The sequence below is a fragment of the Marmota flaviventris genome, chromosome 3 (assembly GCF_047511675.1).
Source record: "Marmota flaviventris isolate mMarFla1 chromosome 3, mMarFla1.hap1, whole genome shotgun sequence".
Lineage (NCBI taxonomy): Eukaryota > Metazoa > Chordata > Mammalia > Rodentia > Sciuridae > Marmota > Marmota flaviventris.
Window position 1 is genome coordinate 131763171 of NC_092500.1, and position 22866 is coordinate 131786036.

General features: G+C 33.3%; 1 protein-coding gene across 2 annotated transcripts in view; it reads right to left on the reverse strand.

Moving 5' to 3' along the window:
* Tnks (tankyrase) overlaps positions 1 to 22866 on the reverse strand; it is a 207707-nt gene that overhangs the window by 98549 nt on the left and 86292 nt on the right. For both annotated transcript variants that reach the window (XM_027922696.3, XM_027922695.3), the window contains exons 4-5: positions 5667 to 5703; positions 4845 to 4920 (exon numbers count right to left, since the gene is read on the reverse strand). In XM_027922696.3, coding sequence (XP_027778497.1) covers positions 4845 to 4920; positions 5667 to 5703 — 113 coding nt within the window. The remainder of the gene's footprint in view (positions 1 to 4844; positions 4921 to 5666; positions 5704 to 22866) is intronic.

A 22866-nucleotide genomic window follows, 5' to 3' on the forward strand; every position in this document is an offset into this window, starting at 1 on the left:
GTTCAGAAGCTTCTAAAACTTTATCAAATGAGTACAATCTAATTTATTGAAGTTCTACTATGTGCTACAAACTATCCCAGCACCTTAATCCCATTTCACTAGTCCTCTCAAATGCCTTGTGGAATGGGTATGAATATAACCATTTATAAATGAGTAAACTGAAATTTCTAGAGCCATAGCCACATATTTACAAAACAAAAGAGCCAAGAACAGAATTCAATCATTCTGACCTTAAGGTATATTTGGTCTTTGAAGCATATCACATCATTTTTTTTCATGATGTCTTCAAGGTATGATAATAAATTTTACTTTATTTCTGGTTGATCTCCATTTGAAAATAGTTTTTAAACACTAATCTGTTTCCAGAGTCTTATTCAATATTAGCAATTTTATGGAGCAAACATTTACACCATAGAAATCTGACATTTAAAGCAAGCTTTCAGTTAATTTTTCTGAATTAAAGCATGTTCCTCCAATTGCCTGTTCATCTAAATTTGTGGTTTCTTACACAAAGACATACATGTCTATATACTAATGCTTTAAAAATAAAAATGCCAGAAAAGATCTTACCTTAGGTCTATATTTTATATGACTGTACCAAAGCAAAAAAAAAAATTACCTCTTTTTAGCACACCTGTTTCAATGTGTTGGATAATGTCGTAATCATTCAGTTTTTTAGCTCCTTATAAACAGTACCATTAACCACATATTTATCTCCCAGGACACTTACAATGACCTAAGGTAGGCATTGAGTTTTGGCTGAATGAATAAATTAAAAAAACCAAAAAGAAACCAGAAATTATATTGAATAGTTTATTTTTAAAAGCACCAATTATTTAGTTATTTTTAATATTTGGTGACACATAAAGCAATAGCAGTCATAATAGATAATGCACAGATATATAATATTCCCATTTAAGAATATGCAGACTAATCCCTAATTAGCTATTTCCTTGTTATGATAAGGAAAGATTAAATTTAGTACTTTTGTTTTTGGACAGTTTTTGATAAAGAAAGCCAAGAAAGGGGAATAATGCAAAGAAGGAACAAAAAGAACTCTCAAGAGGGTTGATTATTAGAATAAATCTGAGATAAATTTAAATATTTATTTTTATTTATTATAGAAAGAAAAGTATACTTGTGAAAATTAATGCTGAAAAACAAAGAGAATATTGCCACCTTAAGCTCAGATATCACACAAGTCCAGAACACTTGGATAATTGCTAATAAAACATCTGGTATTGATGCAAAATCCCACAAAGGGAGATTAAAGGTCTAGAAACATAAGTTTAGAAATACAGGAATAAGGTATTCTAGAAAGGAAACAATCTGTTTTAAGGCTCTCGTTGTGCTTCACTGCAATCAAGAATTATGGAATGCAATGGATACTCATAATGGGCAGAAGTCAGAAGAGAGTAAATTATATCTATTCCACTACATTTCTAATGTAGCCATCACTAAAAGGGAGTAGTTGCATGAAAGTAGGATCTTAGAATAAAATATTACAATTTTTCTGCCTCTGGATTTTAGGGTAAAAAAAAAATCAATAAAATTTCTAGAACAGTCAACCTCCAATTTTGATTCACATGTAAAATGTTAAATAAAATTTATGAACTGTGGATACAGCTCAATTGGTAAGTGCTTGCCTTGCATGCACAAGGCCCTGGGTTCTAATCCCCAGCACCAGGAAAAAAAAAAAAAAAATGAGGGATTGGTTTAAATTCAGCTCCCTGCAGTAGACCCAACAGACCAAACCAAAATGGAGTTACTCATGCTGGAGTTCAATACTGACAAGCTAAAAACAAGTTGTTTATTTGACCTCCTAAGACTCTGGGGTTAGGGGGAGTTAGAAAAACAGCCAGATCCCCAAACAGGTCAGTTCTGGCTAACATGAAAAGGAAGTCCCTTCTAATTCAACCTTTACAGAAAAATAACTTTGAAATACCCATCCACTTTTTGTTCTGTTTCTGCTTTCCTTGGCTCTTTTGTCTTATAAAGCCAACCTCTTCGCTCAGCTCACCAGTATATTCTTTCATAAAATGAGGTGTTGCCCAATTCTACAATCATAAATAAATCAATTAAGATATTTAAAACTAAATTTGTTGCAATTGTCTTTGGAGAAAAATACAAAAACAATGTAACAATATAAAGTATGTAAAATATTATGGCTACTTCACTATTTTCAGAATTCTGTAGGTAGAAAAATAAATATCTGTGGGAAATAAAAATATTAACCACTCATATTACCTAATTAGATAATCACAAATTACCTAACTACCAAATCACAGTGCAAAATTAAGACAATACTTAAAATTTACACTTGTATAAATGTTGTATAATCCCACCTATCATGTTTAAAAAAAATACACTAGTCTCAAACACTTATATATCTTGAGGCAAATTCTCATCTACAAGGACTGTATAAGAAACATTTCTCATCCCAAAACATTACATAATTAACATTTTCTGTATATTTATTTTTACTATTACTTTTTGCTCTACTGAGAACTGAACCCACTGTTACTCTACCACTAAGCTACATCCCCAGCCCTTTTTATTTTGAGACAGGGTCTTGCTAAGTTGCCTGGGCTAGCCTCAAACTTATGATTTTCCTGCCTCAGCCTCCCCAAAGCAAGGATTACAGCTGGGTGACACATGTTCGGCTTTCCTGGACTTTTAAAATCTACAAACCAAGAACTATAGTAAAATCTTGGAGAAACAGGACTTAGTCTTACATTAACATAGTCCTGTGAAAAAACCTCTAAAAAAGGATGTGACTCTGCAACATGTAATTGATTCTTCAAGAAATAATTCCTAAAATGAAAGTCAAGAAATAAAACTTTATGTATTTGAGTAACTTACTATGTACAAAAGAGTAGCTTTATCCTCTCATTAATATGTAATCTGACTTTCTAATGATAAACACATGCAAATGACCTGAAAAATATAAATATCTGAGAAAGAGACTTATGATTTAGCAGCTATATTTGCTTACACATTTTCTTAATACTATTGGTAAAAAAAAAAAAAAGAAAAAAACACTGTCATAGCTAAGGGATCTTGTCCCAGTCTCCACCAGCACTGAAAATATTTACTGCTTTGTGGCTTTACCGCAACTGTGGGTACATAATAAGAATTACTTTGTGCCATAAATGAGGATAAAATCTAAATATGAATAATATTCCATTTAAATTATGAATTTTCACTTGCAGTTTGCATACCAATGACAATTGTGAATGATTCTCTCTATATGCATATCACTGACCCATAACAAATGCTTAAGTCTAATTTTCTTGTTCTAATTCTATTTGAAAAAACTGATCAATCTAAAATCTCCCATTCACATACTTCTGATTTCATTTTCTAAATGACAGAGTGCAGATGATTTTCTCACTCAGATGACAAAATTATGTTCATCAGGGAATATCAGAGTCATAGCCTAAGCTGCTGCTACCTGCAAAGTGCCAGGCTTGGTCCTGCGCAAAATACAAAGACAACTGACTGATTGGTAGAAAAAGAAGACATGTATAAACAACAATAATTTAAGGAAGTCTATGTGAAAGAAGCCATAGAATGTGGATGAGAAATACACTGATTCTAGCTAAAAGGAAGCCAATGTATCCTCCTTTGGGTAGAAGAAAAGGAAAAGTAATGGAATTCTATACACTTGTGAGGGAGTAAAGAGAAAATCTGTGATCATGCTCCTTAATAATTATGATTTCTTGTATCAGATATGGGCTGTCATGGTACATAAGGTAAGAATGACGCAGGGATAGGAATAGACTCCTGCTAGAGTAATGTCACATAAACTCTGTAGTATTAAAATGGCTATGGAAAACTGAGGTAGGCTGGGCTCTAAATATCTGTGCATAAGCGCCATAGTGGCACTTACCCAGATAAGAAGCCTCTTTTCTGCACAGTGACAGAAGTCACTTTATCAACTGAGAGGATCCAAATAAAATTTGGAGTTCAAAGCACACACAGGAGTGTTATAATTCCCAAAGTAACTTCAAAACTGAAGGAAAAATGAAGAGTTACCATTTTAAAACTCCTCCTCAAAGTTACTATACTAAGTAAATCTTTGCTAGTTTATAGCACTACACAGTGCTTTATTTTTCAGCCTATTAGGTAAATCATTGCAAAACTTTGTAGTCAGTTATCATAGTCTATAAAGGTTTGCATTTCAGACTATATTCTGCAAGAATACGAAATAGATGAAACTGCTGCCACCTGTACATTTTATATATTACCTTACACTTTTGACAACTGCATATTAATGCAGAACACTGCCCTCTCTTTTAATCTATTTTCTTTCAGTATGCCATAATTAAGACTTGGTCAATCAAAAATAATAATTAAAAAGGAGAGCTATTACACAAATCTAAAAAAAAAATTAACATTTTCTCAGCTTTAATGGAAAAAGTGTTGATATCTAGCAAACAAATCTCCCAAGTAAGAAATAAAAAAATACAAATGTCCTAATAAAGATGGGTAAATAGGGCATAAATATTTCCTATTTTCATCATCATATACAGAAAACAATATATAGTTCATTTTAATCACTGACAAAGCTACAGTTCCATGCGACAGACAACTTTCAGTGTCTTATTTTTAAGAGAAAAGGTTTACTTAAGATCCATGCTTTATCAGCTTTATAAATATGTCACAAGTACCAATAACAGAAGAGTATTTCATTTTACAGTGAAAAGATGTCAGAAAAATACAGCCATATATATGTATGTATATTTATGTAGGTAGAGATACATATATACACATCCCTACTTCAAAATAATTTGTCAAGCAAGAAGAAATTACTAAAGGGGATTATATTTGAAATAACTTACCTTACGCCCATCACTTGCATGGCAATTCACATTTAGAGGAGTCAGTAAAGCCATTAGTTTTTCTTCATTACCACTCCTATAAAAAGGTAGCAAGTCAATTTCTATAAAATTGTAGGAGTTTCTTATGAATATTTACGGATATTTTTTCATAAGAGAGTGGAAAATAATGGTTTGCTTTAATTCCTTTTGTATGGATTCCAATGAATCTCTTTTCAATATTCAAATTAGTATTTTCCCAATTAATTGCTGTTAATCATTTAGTGATACATCTTGGAAAATGCAGCTGTCAACATTTTTGTGTTATATATCTATACAAAGTCATCATCTTAATTACAAGCGAACTTTATTCTAATAAATAATCTAAAACACTAGAGTTTTAAAAAAATACATAGAAAATGTTGTAAAGAGCAAATCAACTAAACTACAACCAACCAAGATAAAACAATAAAAATTTTGACATTTATGTTCCTCATCTGAGGTTTGATAGAAAAAGATCTTCAAATGAAAATGAAGATATAGGCATTTATACAATCCAAGAATATCATTTGAAAGGCCAGGCAACTAAGGTTTGCAGGTAGCTTAAGAAACATTTCAAATAAAATTAACCTGATAATCATCACCAAAGTGAAAATTTTCATCATTATACACATTAATCATGTAAAATAAAGTATTCAAAGATTTATTATAAGATCTAAATTGCATTATTGCATAAAATCCAAGCAAGACAATAACATGCTACAATTTTTATAGACCTCCACCTGCCCTCCCCCTTTTTCTCTCTTAGATGCATTATACTCACTTAAAATGAATGGAATCACTTACCTAGCAGCTTCTAGGAGTTCGTCTTTCTTGTATTCACCTAGATGATTGCAAAATATCATGCTGTTAGCATTTGGCAGAAGACAGATTAAGAAATGCAGTAGGCAGCAAATAGAGAATTAAATAGAGAAGAACAGAAAAAGAGAGTCCACACCCCGCTGGGTGATGGAGCCGTGACGCTAGCCAGCTTGTGAAGGCAGCATCACCAGTGCCTTGGAGACGGGCAGCAAATTGACGCAGCTCCTTGTCCAATCCTCAGATGAAATAGCTTTCTTCAGACAACCAATGAATGCTAAATCTCGTGTCCAGAAACACATTCCCTCTGATAACAGCATGCCAGCTGAAGACAATGTCCCCTCTCCCCTTTTCTATTCAGGCTGTCACAGGATACTTGTGAAGCATAATACATTCTGAGACAAAAGCAAAATAGTGTGGCTTTTTAAAGGTACAAATTACCAATCTTCAAAAAAAACCTCAGTTTTATTTGTAATGACATGGAAAGTTTCTTTTTAATTAATTACCATTACTGAGCTTTATAGCTGTAGAATGCAAATATCAGAACCAGGAAGGCTCTGCCTCGATAGGGAAGGTCTGTAGACTAGAAATACGTGAACTACGTACCAAATGCTATGAACCTCTTGGAAGCAGCGCTCCAAAACCAAAACAGGGAATACATTCTTAAATGGCAATAACATTCTAACACGCTTTAACCTTTATACAACTTCAATACCAAATTTTAACAAATAATTGAATGTATTTTTTAAAAGGAGGTTGGCATCTCTGCGGATAAGCAGATATCCAGTTATTTGATGTGGACAATTTCCCCTCCTATATTTTCACAATAGATTTAAAAATATATCAAAAACTGAAAGTAGAAATATTATTAAAAACCTTCCATAATAAATTTCTTAGGGTATTCAAGACCTAACAAGATATATATATATATATATATGTTTTTTTTTTTTTTTTTTTGCAAGCTCATTTGAAGGACAAGGAGTTTTAATAACACAGTGTTTATTCAGTCAATAAATAAGAAGAACAGCCAGGACTATGATTCAGCTATAATACACTGACTCAGTTTGCTGTATCATTAAAAAAATAATTATACAAAGTGTCTTAACAAATCATTATGTGAAGATATTAAGTACACATAAGAAAAAATTTTTAGATTAAATGAAAAGTTACAATTCTAATATGAAATAAGCTTAAATTCTTTTAAAAAATCTTAACATGTAAATATGAACTTTTTCACATTTTGTTTATGTTTTGCTATAGAATGCATTACATTGATGCAAATGCTATAAAGATACCTCAGGACCACAAAGTACATGTTTAAATTCTATGGCCCAGGATGGAAATGCAGCTCAGAGGTAGAGTGCTTGCCTAAGATATACAAGGCCCTGGGTTCCATTTCCAGTAAAACACACACACGAGGGGCGGGGGACATTATAACCCACTAATAGCAAAAATGCTTTAGCTTTAACTTCTTTTGCCTCATAATTAGGTTAAAATCTGTAAACTATAATCAGGAGTTTCAAATAAGGAGAAGTTATAAAATACCTCTTTTTTCCTTATAGAGATTTTGTATATCAATAAAATCATAGATTCAACAGTATACATCCATAAACTAGAATGCACAATTTCATAATCATAGATTTGGTTCTTTCAATTTCCAATTATAGTGTAAAAGTTATATTATTATATCTTCTAGCCAGTAAGACTCAAAGCTAAAAACCTATTTTTATTAAATATTTAAGGTAGCAATGTGGAAGTTGAACATTTTAGGTAAGAATATAGACGTTAGAAGTAAATTTTAAAAGCTTCTTGGAGGAAAATGGCATAACCCATACCCTCAAATGGCTGAAGAATAAATATATAAGTAAACCAAATATGGTATATATCTGTAAAAGTCATTCATTCATTTGAAAGGCCTACATGCCAGGTTCAAGAAAACAAAAGACAATAGTATCTCTGACCTCAAGGAATACTCTATAATTTTTAAAGAAGATGGACAAGTAAACAAATGATTACAAAAGAATATGAAAAGATCTTATAAAATGCTAAGCATTTACTGGCTAGTTTAAATGAAATTAGTAAGAGACAGGGTAACTGTAGTTTAAGAAAACCTTTCTGGAATACGGGATTGTTGAGTAGTGTGAAGGAAGAACAGGTGATTCTCAAGTGAACAAGGGTGGAGGAGACGGAAGCAACCACAGTAAATGAAATGAGAAAGGAAATGGTAGCTCTATAAACCTGAACAAAGGACACTTGCTGGGGAATGGCTGAGAAAGAGGCAGAGAATAAATGAAAAGATCACGTATGGCTCCATAAATTAAGAAGTCTTAACTTTATTTTGAAAGCAATGAATAAATACTGAGATATTTTAACAAGGAAAGTACAAAACCTATTTAAAGAGCTGCAAGTTTCATGATTACATAAATATTTTTAAACGTCAGTAAACTTTTGTAGGGGAGGAAAGTAGCCAGAAAAAGAGAACTAAATTCTGATACAATTTTTATTTTGGAGGAAATATAAACATCTCCAAATAGAGTAAAACACATTAACATTGTGAACTGGAAGTAGTTACTAGTGAAAATTAAGTCATAGTGAAATATGACTCCAATAAGCCAGGTAATAAAACTGCAGAGTACTTGGGGTCCTCAAGGTTCAAATCAGTCTATCTATGTAAGTGTCTCATCATGCATAGCTTATTGATGTTTTCACTAAAAGGTACATTTCTACAAAAATGTTATTCCTTCCTGGAGAAGCTGATAAGACCAACTTTGGAAAAGAAATATATCAAGGCATCTAACATAATATTACAAATGACTTTCTATTCTTACTGTTGGAGAGCCTAATACTTTAATCAGCTTTTCTGCAGTACATCCCAGCATCCACTATCTGGTGCCCAAGGACCACAATCCACAAACAACTGAAGCTATTTTTCAAATGCTACCTCTTAGGAACAACTGACATAATGAATTCAGAGCCCCTCATACACTCTGACAACAAATTTGAGCTACTTACTTAACAGTCAAACCTCCAGATCTATTTCATTTTAGCTGAGAAACTGAAAATATTCTGGCTGAGACTATGATGCTCTATGGAGCATTTACATTCTTTAATAACATCCAGATAAAGACTAGCAATAGATCAGCTAGAAAGGAAACTAGGCAATTATACTTAAGATAATAGCAGCCATAATGGAGATAATAGATGGCTTAACATTTTTTATTAGAATAAAGTGGGATTAAGAAAAATAAGCGAAAAAGTTTACTTTCTGAAGTCTGAATTGTCATTATTAGTCAAATAACTAATAATACATGTAAAGATAAACACCCCTATACAGATAGAAAAATTAATATTTTTTAAAACTCTGTTATCAGAATGAAGTTTAAAAATAAAAACCCTTTCACATTTCTCTGAGAGTCGGAAACAATCTTTCACTTAGTGTAAAGGCAAAATTACCTTCTGAATAAAAATGATTTTTTATTTAGTTTTAATATCATAAGGAATTTTTATCTGTTTCTTTAGCAACAGACAGGATCAAAGTAAGCTTAGTTTTGTAAAAATGAGTCATCTGATTTTGTTGGGATGGAAAAGCATGGAAAGATTATAAACATGGACTCAAACTCTTAAAGCAATAAGGGACTAAAAAAAAATTCTGATTTTTTTTTGCTTTTCTCTACTTTCAAATCCCACACAATACATCTTGCTTTGTATAAAACACAGGGAATGCAACTTGAAAGTCACCTTTACCCATATCACCTCACCCTCAATTCAGGAAAGCTCTAAGGGATCATCTACAACATTCATTTACATTTAATGAAACAGTGCTATGGCAGTTAAATGGACTAAGATTAGATTATCTACTAATGTGGGGGTTAATAAGAGAATAAGTGAATAAAATTAATAAGTGAATGTTATCCAATAATCTGTCAGACCATGAACTTGGCTTATATAGTAGCATAGACTCACTAAATCTGGGCTTTGGAAGATGTGATATACAAAATAATAATGGCTAGAAGATAATTTTATGAAACAAAGACAATCACCAACTTTAAAAAGCTTAAATATATTAAAATAATAAGTCAAAAATTTCCATCAAAACTAAAAGCAGTTGAACTTTCAGATGAGCTTGCAAACATGGGCCACTGGGCCAAGGGAAAAGAATGAAGAAAATTCATTCTGGCTCTAGTCAAATGGTCAATATATTTTGCATTTCCCATAGCATGTTTTAATTCCTGGACTTATTAGGTATCTCGAGGGAAGAGCTATGTAAAGACTTCAGTCAAGAATCTCAATTACCAAGTTAATGTTGGGACTCTTGTGTTGCTAAGTGCTAAGCAGTATTATAAATTGATAATTCTGATACAGATATTTTTTTTCAAGGTACGAACAAATAAAGTAATTGATTCATGGAGCTAAACCAATAGCCCATTTGGGGAATAAAATATTAATTTAGGTGACATACTGCATTGCATTTTCACTAACAGATTTGAAAATTCAGAACCACCTATGTGGTTGTGGAAAGAATTTAGCTAAAGAACCAGGAAATAATCTAATATTAACATGTTAAAGTTAAGTCTTCCACCAAAAGCAATTTCCAGACAGATATTCTACCATGAATGAATATATGAATTATTATTTTCACTATGGAATCTTTCATAAATATTTTCCGAACAACAGGGTAAAAAACTACAAAGCTACTAGAGCTCTCAATGTCTTTCTCCTACTTTTGAATTCTATCAAATTTTCCCACTTATTCTGATATTGGCTTCAAAGCAATAAGGCACTAAAAAAGAATTCTGACCTTTTTTTCCCTGAACTTATTAGGTATCTCAAATTAGCGTCAAAGCCAATCCCCAGTTAAGTCTAGAATCAAGATCAAACTAAACATTTCACACCCCTTATAAAATTCGGGGCCTTGGAACATTGGTTGGAGGGCCTTTTCTTCTATAGTCTCCTATAGTTTTGACAAATTTTAACATTAGTTAGCATTAAACATCAACTGTGCTTAATACCAACATATGGTTGACCAATATAGTATGCATACCTCCACATGCTACTTAATTTAAATAAATTAAAATTATAAAAAATTAAAATTTTGTTCTTCAGTCACACTGATAACATTTCAGATATTCAATAGGCACAGATAGCCAGTGCCCATAATACTGAACAGTACAGAGAGGGCATTAGACAAAACAGTTGAAAACTTTTATTGGACCACTTAACTTTTGATTTTTTTCCCTTCTTCTTCTTCTTCTTTTTTTTTTTTTTTGTGATGCTGAGGATCAAACCCAGGGCTTCACTTCTATTAGGCATGCACTGAGCTATATGTACAGCCCAACTTTAGAATACTTTAGTGACTATTTTAAGATACCATCTTTACCCCAATACATTCCATATCTTCTGTTTTTAAAACTGTCACTTAGATTCTTAAAATTGTCACTGCTTAAACTGAAAGTTTATTTGTTGTTGTTGTTTTCCTACTGACTACCAAACAACTACATCATCACCAATGAAGCCAATCCTTCAACTCCTAAAGAACAACTATATTAAAAATGAGGATACAAATATAAACATAAATACACACTGGCCAAAAAAAATTTTAAAGATTTTACTGTGAGACATGTACATTTGTTAAACTGGATATTAAAAGCCAAGGGAATTATTCCCTTTAGGAAGCTGGTAGCCAGTCAGACATTCTGCAAAGTATGCCTGTACTTTTAAAGAAACTGGCCTGTTAGTCCACACTGCAGAGAAAAGTATCTTTCAATACTCTTTAAAAAAAGATGAGAAAAATGGAAGAAAAAAGGGAAGGAATTCCATTTCTAAACATGGCAGGTTACAATGCCACATACAGAGTCTGGGAGCTCAGAATGCTGGCTAATACCTATGTCAATAGGACATGGTGGTTTGGGGAAGTGAGATATTAATTTTTTTTTAACCATCATGATGCTTGTGACCCCTGCCCCAAAAGGGTTTAGAAAGGTAAATTGCATATTTGATCCAAAATAATTTGGCAATCGTTTTGTATTTCCTTTACACCAGTGGTCTTTTTTCTATATCTGCCAATCCATGCTTCCTTATTGGCAAATCTGAAGTCCAAAAAGCTCTAAAAATTAATTTGGCAGCAAAAATTCACGCATTTAGTGTACACCACTATCACACTTTTCACTACAAAAATATTAATGTTTTAGGGTACAACATCAGACCCCACTAGGATTGTTTTATAATAGATGGTAGATGTATCCTTTCTTTTTCACTTATTTTTTAAATTTATTGAGGTATAATTTACATAGCAATATTTACCCTTTTTAGATAGGATTTTGTGAATTCTGACAAACTTATACAGTTGTATGGCCATTATCCTCGAGATACAGGACATTTTTATTACTCCAAAAAGTTTCTGCAGGCTCTTCAGAAATCCCATTTCATGGCAACCACTGATCTGATTTCTGTTTCTATAGTTTTAACTCATAGAATGACATCTAAATAAAATTACTGAATGTATAAACATTTGCATCAGGCTAGTATAAATGCTTTTGTTAGACATAATGTGGATGCACCTCAACCTGCATATCCATTCAGTTGACAGGCATTTGGGTTGTTTCCAGCTTCTGATAATTATAAATAAAGACACCACCAGAAACATCCACAGACAGAATTTTGAACATATGACTTCATTTCTCTTGGGTATCTAGCAGTGATGACTGCTGGGCTGTATCATAAGTATATGATTAACTTTAATAAAAGACTGTCAAATCATCTTTTTTAAAATCTGAAAAAGTCTCAATTCTGAAAAACGGACCTGGTTACCTATGGAAAAAAACAAAAACAAAAGAGAAGTTGACTACTAATAAATACGATAGTACTGCCACAGTTTCATAGCTGGAAATCCCAACCATAACTAACTTTCATGAGGGCCATTCCCCTAATCTGAACTACTGTGCACATTTTTCAGTTTTTCATTTCTCACTTGTTCTGTGGTGTGTGTGTGTGTGTGTGTGTGTGTGTGTGTGTGTGTAGAACAGAGAAAATGGTATTTCCTCTCTCTGGTTCAAAGAATATTCCAGATATGTTTAGAAATAGTAACAAATATTTCTTACAGGTAAATTCTATAATAAAAAATAAAACCTATTTCTGGAAAAACCAATTGGTATCATCAGTGTCTCAGTATGATAGCTAGGCTGTACTATGAAGTGAGGTATCTCACAGGGTAATCTAAGCACTTTCCTAAAAAAGTAAGAGGAACAAGGAAGTTCTAAATTACATAAATCTAATTTCTACCCTCTAAGTAGTAGTAATTATGCAGACAAACATATCAGCAAATACAAAAGACAAGGGATAAATGAAATTTCATTATTGTTAATATAAGATTGTCTTATATGTGTTTTGGATAGAAATGCTGGTACCTAACTTGCTAGATATTGAAAATAAAAAAAAAAAAAAGATAAATTGATGCTATAGGGTAGAGTTAAATATATTTTAAAAAAATTTTAAATTTTGATAAATGACTTTGTGCCCTCTATGCATAGGCAAATATAATACATTAAGATAACTTTAAATTATCTGAAATTGAACATCTCTTCCTTCTATTTCTTCTTTTTGCTACTTCACATAAAAAATTCTCCAGATTTTTGCACTTAGAATTGAAACAATTTCCCAACACAAAATATCATAAAAGAATTTTTCAAAAAAACACAAATATGCCTTTTTCACTTCAACTTATAAATAAATCCTTTCTCCATATTTTTCTGAAATCAGAATAAACATCTTCAACTATCTCCTTTTCAAATGAATAAATACGCAAAGTAGATCAAAGTAAAAAGAAGTAAATTAAAATCAAAAGTAATCAAGACAGTACAATGGGCCATAGTGTTAACTCTGTAAGAGAATGGTTAAATAAATTTATTATTAAGTAAATGTTCAGCTGCATTTCATCTTTTATTTTATAATTTTTTGGATACATTTTTTCAAAACTACCTTCTCTTAAAGAACATTTTCTTTATTATGTCTCAAACTCTTCCTAAACTGAATCCTCAATGTCAGTCTTAAAAATGGCTGTGTAAGATTTAATAATTAATAGTTAAATAAAACTACTTAACAAAACTAAACTATTTAAATGAGTTATTCTAAGTTTATTGAGCATTTCTCAATATATTAAGTTCCAATCTATGGTAACATATCACACAAAGTACAAGCTGACTCAATAGTGATGGAGCCTATGATTATGTTCAGAAATACTACTGGACAAAGTAGTAATCTAAATATTAATGTAAATATTTACAATTATATTGTCAATTTTCATTAATTTGTAGCTCTGTAACATGAGTCACACATTAAACTGACATATCAAAATATAATCTGGATCCATCTAATGCCTTCTACTTGAACTTACTTCCATTCTTATTGCCACCATTTATTTATGTACTCTTCTCTGGCTCTATTCACCTACAATAGTCTTTTAACTAATACCTAATGTCTCCAGTTCTTAATTCAGAGCAACCTCATTCATTCCTGCTTTATTTAGTTTACTTATTTGCTCAAAAAACAGAGTACGTGTATCTTTTTCCATATTTTTGATGCATTATATTTATATACAATAGTGGAATTCATAGTTACATATTCATACATGCACACAATATAACAATATAATTTGTCTAAAATCATTTCCCAGTATTTCTCCTTCTTTCCCTCCTCCCTTAAACGAATATATGACTGTTTCTATGCCTTACAAAATAATGTTCAACTCTACTGTCTGACATCCAAAATCCTTTAGAAATAAAGACCAAACTTAATTTTTAAAATTTATTATACAGTTCCCCCATTCTCCTTCACTTTCTCATAAACTCTACATCACTCACTGTTCCCCAAACACTACTTGTATTTTCCTGAATTGCTTTGCTCATGTTGATAGTTATCCAATCTACAATTCACTTACACTTGCCAAAATGTATGGCCACACTTATCTATGACTTCATGAAGTTACTCCATAGCATTCCAATCTAAAATACTGTCAAGGGCACAGATTCCAGTCCTAGTTTTGCCACTACATAGTGAAAATTTTAGGCAAATGATTTGGCTACTCTGGGTCTTAATCCTGTAGAAAATAAAGATATCAACTAGTTTATCTTGCTGAGCCTGTTCTAAGACCATATGTATAACCAAAGTGTTAAGTCAAAGGCTTTTAAACTTTGGCAACTTCATGGAATTTAACAAGTCTGTAAAAACTATATAACTATAGGCAAGTTTATGTTTAAAAGTGCAAAGTATTTCCTCTCCAGGGAGTGGGTCTAAAGATGCTTTTGTTAGCTACTTAAAAGTGGTCCATGATCCAAACAAGGTTAAGAACTATCACTTCTCTGATCTAATTCCTTTATTTACACAGACATATCATACAGACACATGCAGCCAAAAGTAACACCCTAAACGCTTTAAGAATTAGTTCCGTTACCTCCTAAAATGGCTCTCAACCATTTTTCCTCAATAAACCTGATAATGTTCACATAGGTGATAAACTTTGATCAGCAACAGCTGTGCTCTGCAGTCTACGTGAATAATTCTGTGGGTCTGGAGCCATTCCTGGTGTGCTAGATCTAATTCCACCACTTTGTCTCCTATTGATTCAAGATTCATAGTAGTGCTGTTATACTGTGCTTGCATACTGTAGGCAGTGAATACATATCGTTAAATGAATAAATGATATAATTTCAAGGAGAACTGATAATAGTATAAAAACGAGGGCTAAATAAAAGATTATGATAATGTCTTTAATAAAACTTCACTAAAGACAATTACCTGTAACCCTGAATAAAATATTTACTGTACTTTTGGGAAAAAATAGGTGTGGGGGGGTGGAAACACAGTGAGCTGGAGCACTGCATCGTAACTGATCACCACTAATTGCACTGTTGCGGCTTTTTTCTTTTATTAGCTGGCCTCAAACTTGTTATGCTCCTGCCTCAGCCTCCTGAGTAGCTGGAGAATACAGGCATGTGCCACCATGTCCAGCCATAACTGATTCATCTTGAGAAAACCCTAATTTAACTATATAACTATACCTATATAACTATACCTAATATAACTATACCTTTCAGACATTCTCTATAAATCAAGAAAAAATATCCAAATAAAATGAAATTGCACACAATTACAATAAAGATAAGACAGTTCTTGCATCATTCAAAAAGGAGTTTCATGTACTTTCACATAAGCCTGCAATTCCTTAGGAATTGTCATAAAGAGAGGTCCACGAGCCCCAAATAGGAAACTTCACACCCTCAGTAGTTTGATGCATTGAAAGGGCAAAACATCCTGATAAGAGCAAGGACTGTAGGAAAGTAATTTTCTTTTCAAAGATAACAGAATGGTTCTTGTGTGTGTGTGTGTGTGTGTGTGTGTGTGTGTGTGTGTGTGGTGCTGGGGATTGAACCCAGGGCCTTGTGCATGAGTCAAGCACTCTACCAACTGAGCTATATCCCCCAGCCCCCAACAGTATGGTTCCTATAAATCACAATATGCTCTATCCATATATCCTCACAGCTCTGAGATTACAAGTACTATCTACAAGTTTCAAAAAATGAAGTGACAACATTTGCAAATTGGTTTAAAATGAATTTTCTAAAATAATCATTTTAATACTACACTTCATAGAAAAACTATATAAAGTTAAGAAAGTATTTTAATATTTTGGTATTTCTATTCTATGATAAACTTGTTTTTCTCCCATGAATTTTCCAACAACCCTACTATAAAATAATCAGTTTGCCTTAATAAAAAGTTTATACCAAAAAAATTAACTCTCTTGGAATACTTAAGAATTAAATCACTCCAGAAAGCCAAGTTTTCAACACAACTGCTAATTTTAGCATTTTAATCTTTGTTCTTGATAGAATTTCATTCTTAAATATATTTCATATTACCATGCATCCAATACTGAATTTATTATAAACATAATGCAACTTTTCTTTTCTTTCCCCCTGGTACCAGGCAGGGATTGAACTTAGGGGCAACTGACCACTGAGCCACATCCCTAACCTTATTTTTTTTTTTAAGTGTATTTGTTCTAATTTGTTATACATCACAGCAGAATGCATTTCAGTTCATAGTACACAAATGGAACACAATTTTTCATTTCTTTGGTTGTACACAAAGTAGAGTCACACCATTCATGCCATCATACATGTCCATCTCATTCCACCATCTTTCCAATCCCCATCCCCTGTCCCTTTTCCTCCCTCCCTTTGCCCTATCCAAAGTTCCTCCATTCCTCCCATGCCCCGTCTCCCCACTATGGATAAGCATCCACTTATCAGAGAAAACATTTGGCCTCCCAACCCTATTTGTATTTTATTTAGAGACAGGGTCTCACTGAGTTGCTTATCACCTTGCTTTTGCTAAGGCTGGCTTTGAACTTGTGATCCTTCTGCCTCAGCCTCGTGAGCTTTTGGAATTACAGTCATGTACCACCATGCCTGGCATAATGCAACTTTTCTTGATACTTCAAGCCAATTATTACAAACTTCCACCATCCTGTACAGTAATAACAAAGGTCTCTGGGCTTGAAATTTATAGGGATATCTGTACCTATCTAAAATTGCTCCAGAATGCTATGCATTTTATTTTTAATATATAATTTCTCTTTTCCTTTGTATTAATGAATTTTTACATATCTCCTTTTATAATTTTAACATCTAAAAATGCTTTGCAGTAGGAAAACACAAGGCGCATGTAATTTAAAAACTTGATTAGCTAATAATAAAGAAACAGAAGAAATTAATTTCAGTAATACATTTTATTTAATCCACTATATATGAAATGTTATCATTTCAGCATGTGGCACTAGGCCTATTTCTCAGATTCAATAGATAGCTATGACTAGTGGTTACAATGTTTTAATTGTACACATTTGAACTATCAGAAGCTGAAAAATCACAACAGTAAAACTAATCAGTAAACAGTATAAACTATTATTACACCAGGGGCAGATTTCCTCTGAGAGAATAAGAACTCTCCTAGATATGTCGAACTTCAGAGATTAAGAGAATGACTTCTGGATATTTATTTGCTGAAATAGAGTGATGGGTAGAAAAGAGAAGAAAAGGGAAAGAAGAAATGAGAGAAAGAAGAGCAGTGAAATGAGAGAAAGAAGAGCATTAAAAAGAGATGGGGATGAGATTAGGGATGGGGAGGAGGTTAGGGATGGGGTAGAGGTTAGGGATGGGTAAAGAATCCAGTCAAAAAGTTCCTGAGATAGGATGACTCTGAGAAAGTTAGGGATTCAGATGTTTGACCAAATAATGCAAAAATGAGGCTTTTAAAGATGCATGCAATACTGAGAATGTATTAAGAAATAAAGAGAGTGTACAACATGCGTCAATATTCAGAGAAAGAGACTGGTAGTGCTGTGAAGACTAAGATGCAGTACAAGTTTTGTAGAAGACTACTTCACTCAAATGCCTATGCCCAGATGTGACTGATAGTATGCTTAAAATGTCAAATAAATCCCTGACCACTTTTATCAAATCTTGTAGAGATGAACAACTCAACGAAATATTGGCCATTTCTAGTGACTCTGAAGTTCTGAGCAAGGAACCGAAGAAGCTGGGGTGTGGGGGGGTTGAGCAGGAAGAGGAAGAAACAGAAGTGAGGATAAACTAGCAGAGAGAAGGGGGAACAAAGAAGGTGGGCAGGTTCGAGAAACAATGACATGAGTTCTTGGATCCATCAGACCCTGAAATCAAGCCTATTTTAGGCCATTATGTAGTAGTTCCTTAACCAACAAATGCAGTCAGCATAAATAAGTGTAATTTGATTGAATAAAAATGTGCTGAATTTACTTCTCTTAACTTCTATCTCACTACTCATTACAGCAGTCTATTTTTTGTCTTCTTCTAACTTTAGCATTCATCAAAAGATGGGGGTATGTGCACATGGCCATAGAAATTGCATGAAATCCCCTACCCCATGTCCCTTAGGGAGGTATGACCTGCACCTGACCTGGGAACCACTGGTGAGTTCTAACTAAGAGTATTACCTTTAGGGTAAGACATTTTGAATGAATACTGGCTCTTTTATTATCTAGCTATGTAAGCTTGAATAAATCATTTAACCTTGATCTGAGTTTCATGTTTCTCATTTTTTAAAAGAGAAAGATAATACTTATTGAGGGTCAGGGATAATATAAATAAAGCACTCAATAGTGCCTGACTTTAGAAAAACCTCAAAAACATAATGATGACAATAAAAATGTAATTCAAATTTTAAAGCAATTAGACTGGCCAACAATTATTTATTATTTATCCCGGTGAATCACCAGGGAGATAGGATCTCCCTTTACATTAATACCAGTGAAAGTATTTATTAAGAGAACTAGTATTTAAAGAATCAAAGAAAACAGATTTTCCCATTCCCCACTAACTCTTTTCTATAATAAAAGGGCTTTAATTTAAATAAAAAGGGGGGTGGCATTTTATCTTACATTCCTAAAAAGTTTTTTGAATTCCCAGAAATTTGTAATCACAGTAGGAGAAGAAAGTTACAGAAACAGATATCCCACATTAGTAAAGAACAAAAACAAAAGAGGGTTTTCAATAATTTCCAAGGAAAAGTGAAAGTTATTCTAAAGGAAGATAATTACAAAAACCATGCAGATGAACTTTCTCTTCTCCTATATACCAAAAAGATAAATCCTTATTGACAACAATAGAACCTTATCAGGAGTAAATATCTACTTCCTCATTACAAAGAAAAAACTCTTTTCAAAGGAAATAAGTGCTATATTGGTAGTTAAGTTCCTGTTCTACAGATACTTGATAGTTCTCAATATCCTAGCTGATGACCTACTGACTTCTAACAGCTGCTAGTATAACCATGTGTCAGTAATGATGAGCTACAATGAAAACAGATTTGCTTCTATGTTTCAGATGTACTTTTTGTTAATTTTAAATTTTATGTTTACATATACTGATTTCATGAAATGCATGTTAATTGTGGCATGTGTTTTGCCTACTAAACAAATGTACCAACGCTGCAACAAAACAATCTTTATGAAACCTGACTAAAGGCTCATATGCACATTACTCAGTATTTTAAAGCATGAAGTTTGGGACAAAAAATAAAATTCATCTAGGGCTACTACTATGTTAAATACTGCAGGAGTACAAATCTGCACCTTGATAAAATGACTGTGTCCAACAGGACATGGATAAGGAAACACAATGTTTCTATAAAAGTAATCAACAATTGTTTCTTCAAGTGACTTGCTTTCTAAATACTGACTTCACCAGCCTGGCTTCATTCCTTCTGCCTCCTGAACAAATATTTCTTAACTACTTACTGCCCCATTTCTGTAGAAACATCTAGTACACATGCCTAGATCTGATCTATAAAAAGCCTCACCTAACTCCCCCAAATTACTCTCAAAACTCTACTGGGTTGTGTCCCCTTGAGAAAACAAGTATAATTAATTTAACTCTGATAGTGCTATGGTTGTCTCTCAAGGGTTTCTGTGTTGGAAGCTTCGTCCCTAGAGCAGCAATGTTCAGAGGTGGTGGGTTCTTTAAGAAGTGGGATTTAATAAAAGTAAGGGAACGTGACTCTTGAAAAAGATTAATGCTGGTTTCCTAGAATAAGTGCCCTTGAGAATGGGTTATTTTAAAAGAGCAGGCCTGACCTCTGAATCTCTCTGGCCTTCTGTCACCATGTGATCATTCTCACATGCACTATCTCTGTGATATCAAACATTGTAAGACCCTCAACAGAGCTGGGCAGGGGCTGGTGCCATGCTCTTAAACCTTCAGAACTATGAGCTAAATAAACTATACGAATTACCCACACTCCACAGAAAACAGACGAATACAGTTGATATACAGGTGTTTTCCTGGTGGCCTCTGACCAAACTTTCTTCTGGAAAGTACATGTTATAATTTTTTTCACTAAATTAAAAGCATAGAACTTTTAGCAATCTCCAACTGCCACATCAAATTTTATATTTACTTATTCTGATTTATCTATGACATTACTTTCTACATCTAAACCTGTTATAGTTAGTCCCGCCCCCCCCCCCACCCCCACTGGAACCAAAATATTCAACAAGAACAACTTAGAAAGGGGAAAATTTATTGGAGTCTTCCAGTTTCAGAGGACCACTGACTCCATTGTTCTGGGACCAAAGTAGGGCAGTACGTCATGGAGAAAGGGCCCAGAGGACAAAAGCTGCTCCGCTCATGGCAGGGTCAGAAAGCAAGGGGAACAGAGTAAAGGGGCCACAGGAAAGGTGCACCCTTCCAGGGCATACCTCCAATAACTGACCTCCCCTAGTCATGCCCCACCTGTCTTCAGTTACCACCCAGTCATTCCAAGTAGGATGGAGTGATTAGGTTACAGCTCTCACAATCCAATCACTTTACCTCTGAACATTCCTGAATTAACATGGAATTGTTGGAGGGACACCTCACATTCAAATCATAAGAACACCTTGATCCTATCTTTATTCCCCACCCCCGGATTTGCTATGTAATTTTTATAATTCCTTCAATTCTCAGGTCTAGCCTAAATAAAAGAGACCCCTCTGGTTTTGCAATAGAATTTCCCCTTAGATAAGACACTCTTGTGAAGAAAGATGTGTGACTCCAGGAATGGGAAAATAAGAGAGGGACATTCCTCCCCCCCACCCCAAATAAAACGCAATATATGCTATGATCCCTTACTGAGCTCAAAACAGGCAAGAGGACAGAGCCACAAATGATTTCTTACACAATGGCTAGAAGTGTTAGGGAGCACAGGAGGAGGAGCAACTGATTTTCTGCACAAGTTCCTAAGACTAAGCATTATTTCACCTGGGCTGTTTTCTATACTAGGGTTGTTTTCTACACCCTCACAAGGCTCAGTATTTTCTCAAGTTTTTGTATGTTTTTCCATTTAGAATATTTTATCATTATATATGTTTGTTGAACAGTCTCAAAAAATACAGCCTGAACTAAAGCCAAATGATCAAATTCAATTTCACCCTACAGTTATTTTGGGGTCATTTAAGAGCTTGATGTGAAATAAATACAATAAACAAACTAAACAAAAGAAAAAACACACAACTGTTCTTTAGCTTTTTCTCAGTAATATTACTAAATAGCACTTTCTTCTATGTCCATCAATGGCATCAAGTGATCAGAACCATGCAAAATTGTATAGACAAAGTAAATTACTATCTAGAAGGAGGATAGAAATGTGAGTGTCTTTGTGTGTCTCCATGTATGCTGATTTGCTAGCATTTGACTTTTACATTTATTCTTTATAGTCAGTCCTCTGTGTCTATGGGTTCTACATCTGTGGATTAAATCAACTAAGGATCAAAATTACTAAGGGGGGGGAAAAACTCTATTTGTACTGATCAATACAGGTTATTTTTTGTCATTATTTCCTAAACAATACAGAATAATAACTTTTTACATAGTATTTATACTGTATTGTGTATTGAAAGTAATCTAGAGATGATTTAAAGTGCACTGGAGGATGTGTATATCAAATGTAAATACTATGCTATTTTATATAAGGGACTTGAGCATCCACAGATTTTGGATCCCTGGTGGGTTCCTGTAACTAATTCTCCACTGATACCAAGGGATAACCATGTAATGCTAGAACTGTCTCAGAAGACAGTATCTGGTGGTAATTCATTTAAGTCGAGTTGCAAAAGAGTCACTTTCTTTAATTTTCCAGAGAATATCTTACAACTTGATTGTTTAGGAAATCAAATTTCCTAATCTGATGTATGCTCCAGTTTATTTTGGCTCTGCTACCTATCTGCCATCCTATTAAAGGATATAAAATATCACACATCACCAATCCTCTCACCTAAATTAAAAACACTGAGAGATAAAAAGAAGCCTATGCCTAAATTACATTACACAAACATCTCCACAAAACCCAAATCTGTTGATCTTTATTAAGACAAAAAAACATAATTTTGTGCTGTACAGTATAAACACTAAAAATACACTTTTCTTTTTTTGTTGTAGAGAGAGCTGGAAGGAGGTTTTAAAATTGCATGGTAACACTCTTAAAATATTTGAAGAACTTCCAAAAGGAGCTTTTTTTCAGAGGACCAGAGGATAAAACTAGGACTAATGAAGAAAGTTACAAGATACTGTATTTCAGGTCAAAGTAAAAGAAGACATTAGAGACAGGAAGATAGTAAGTT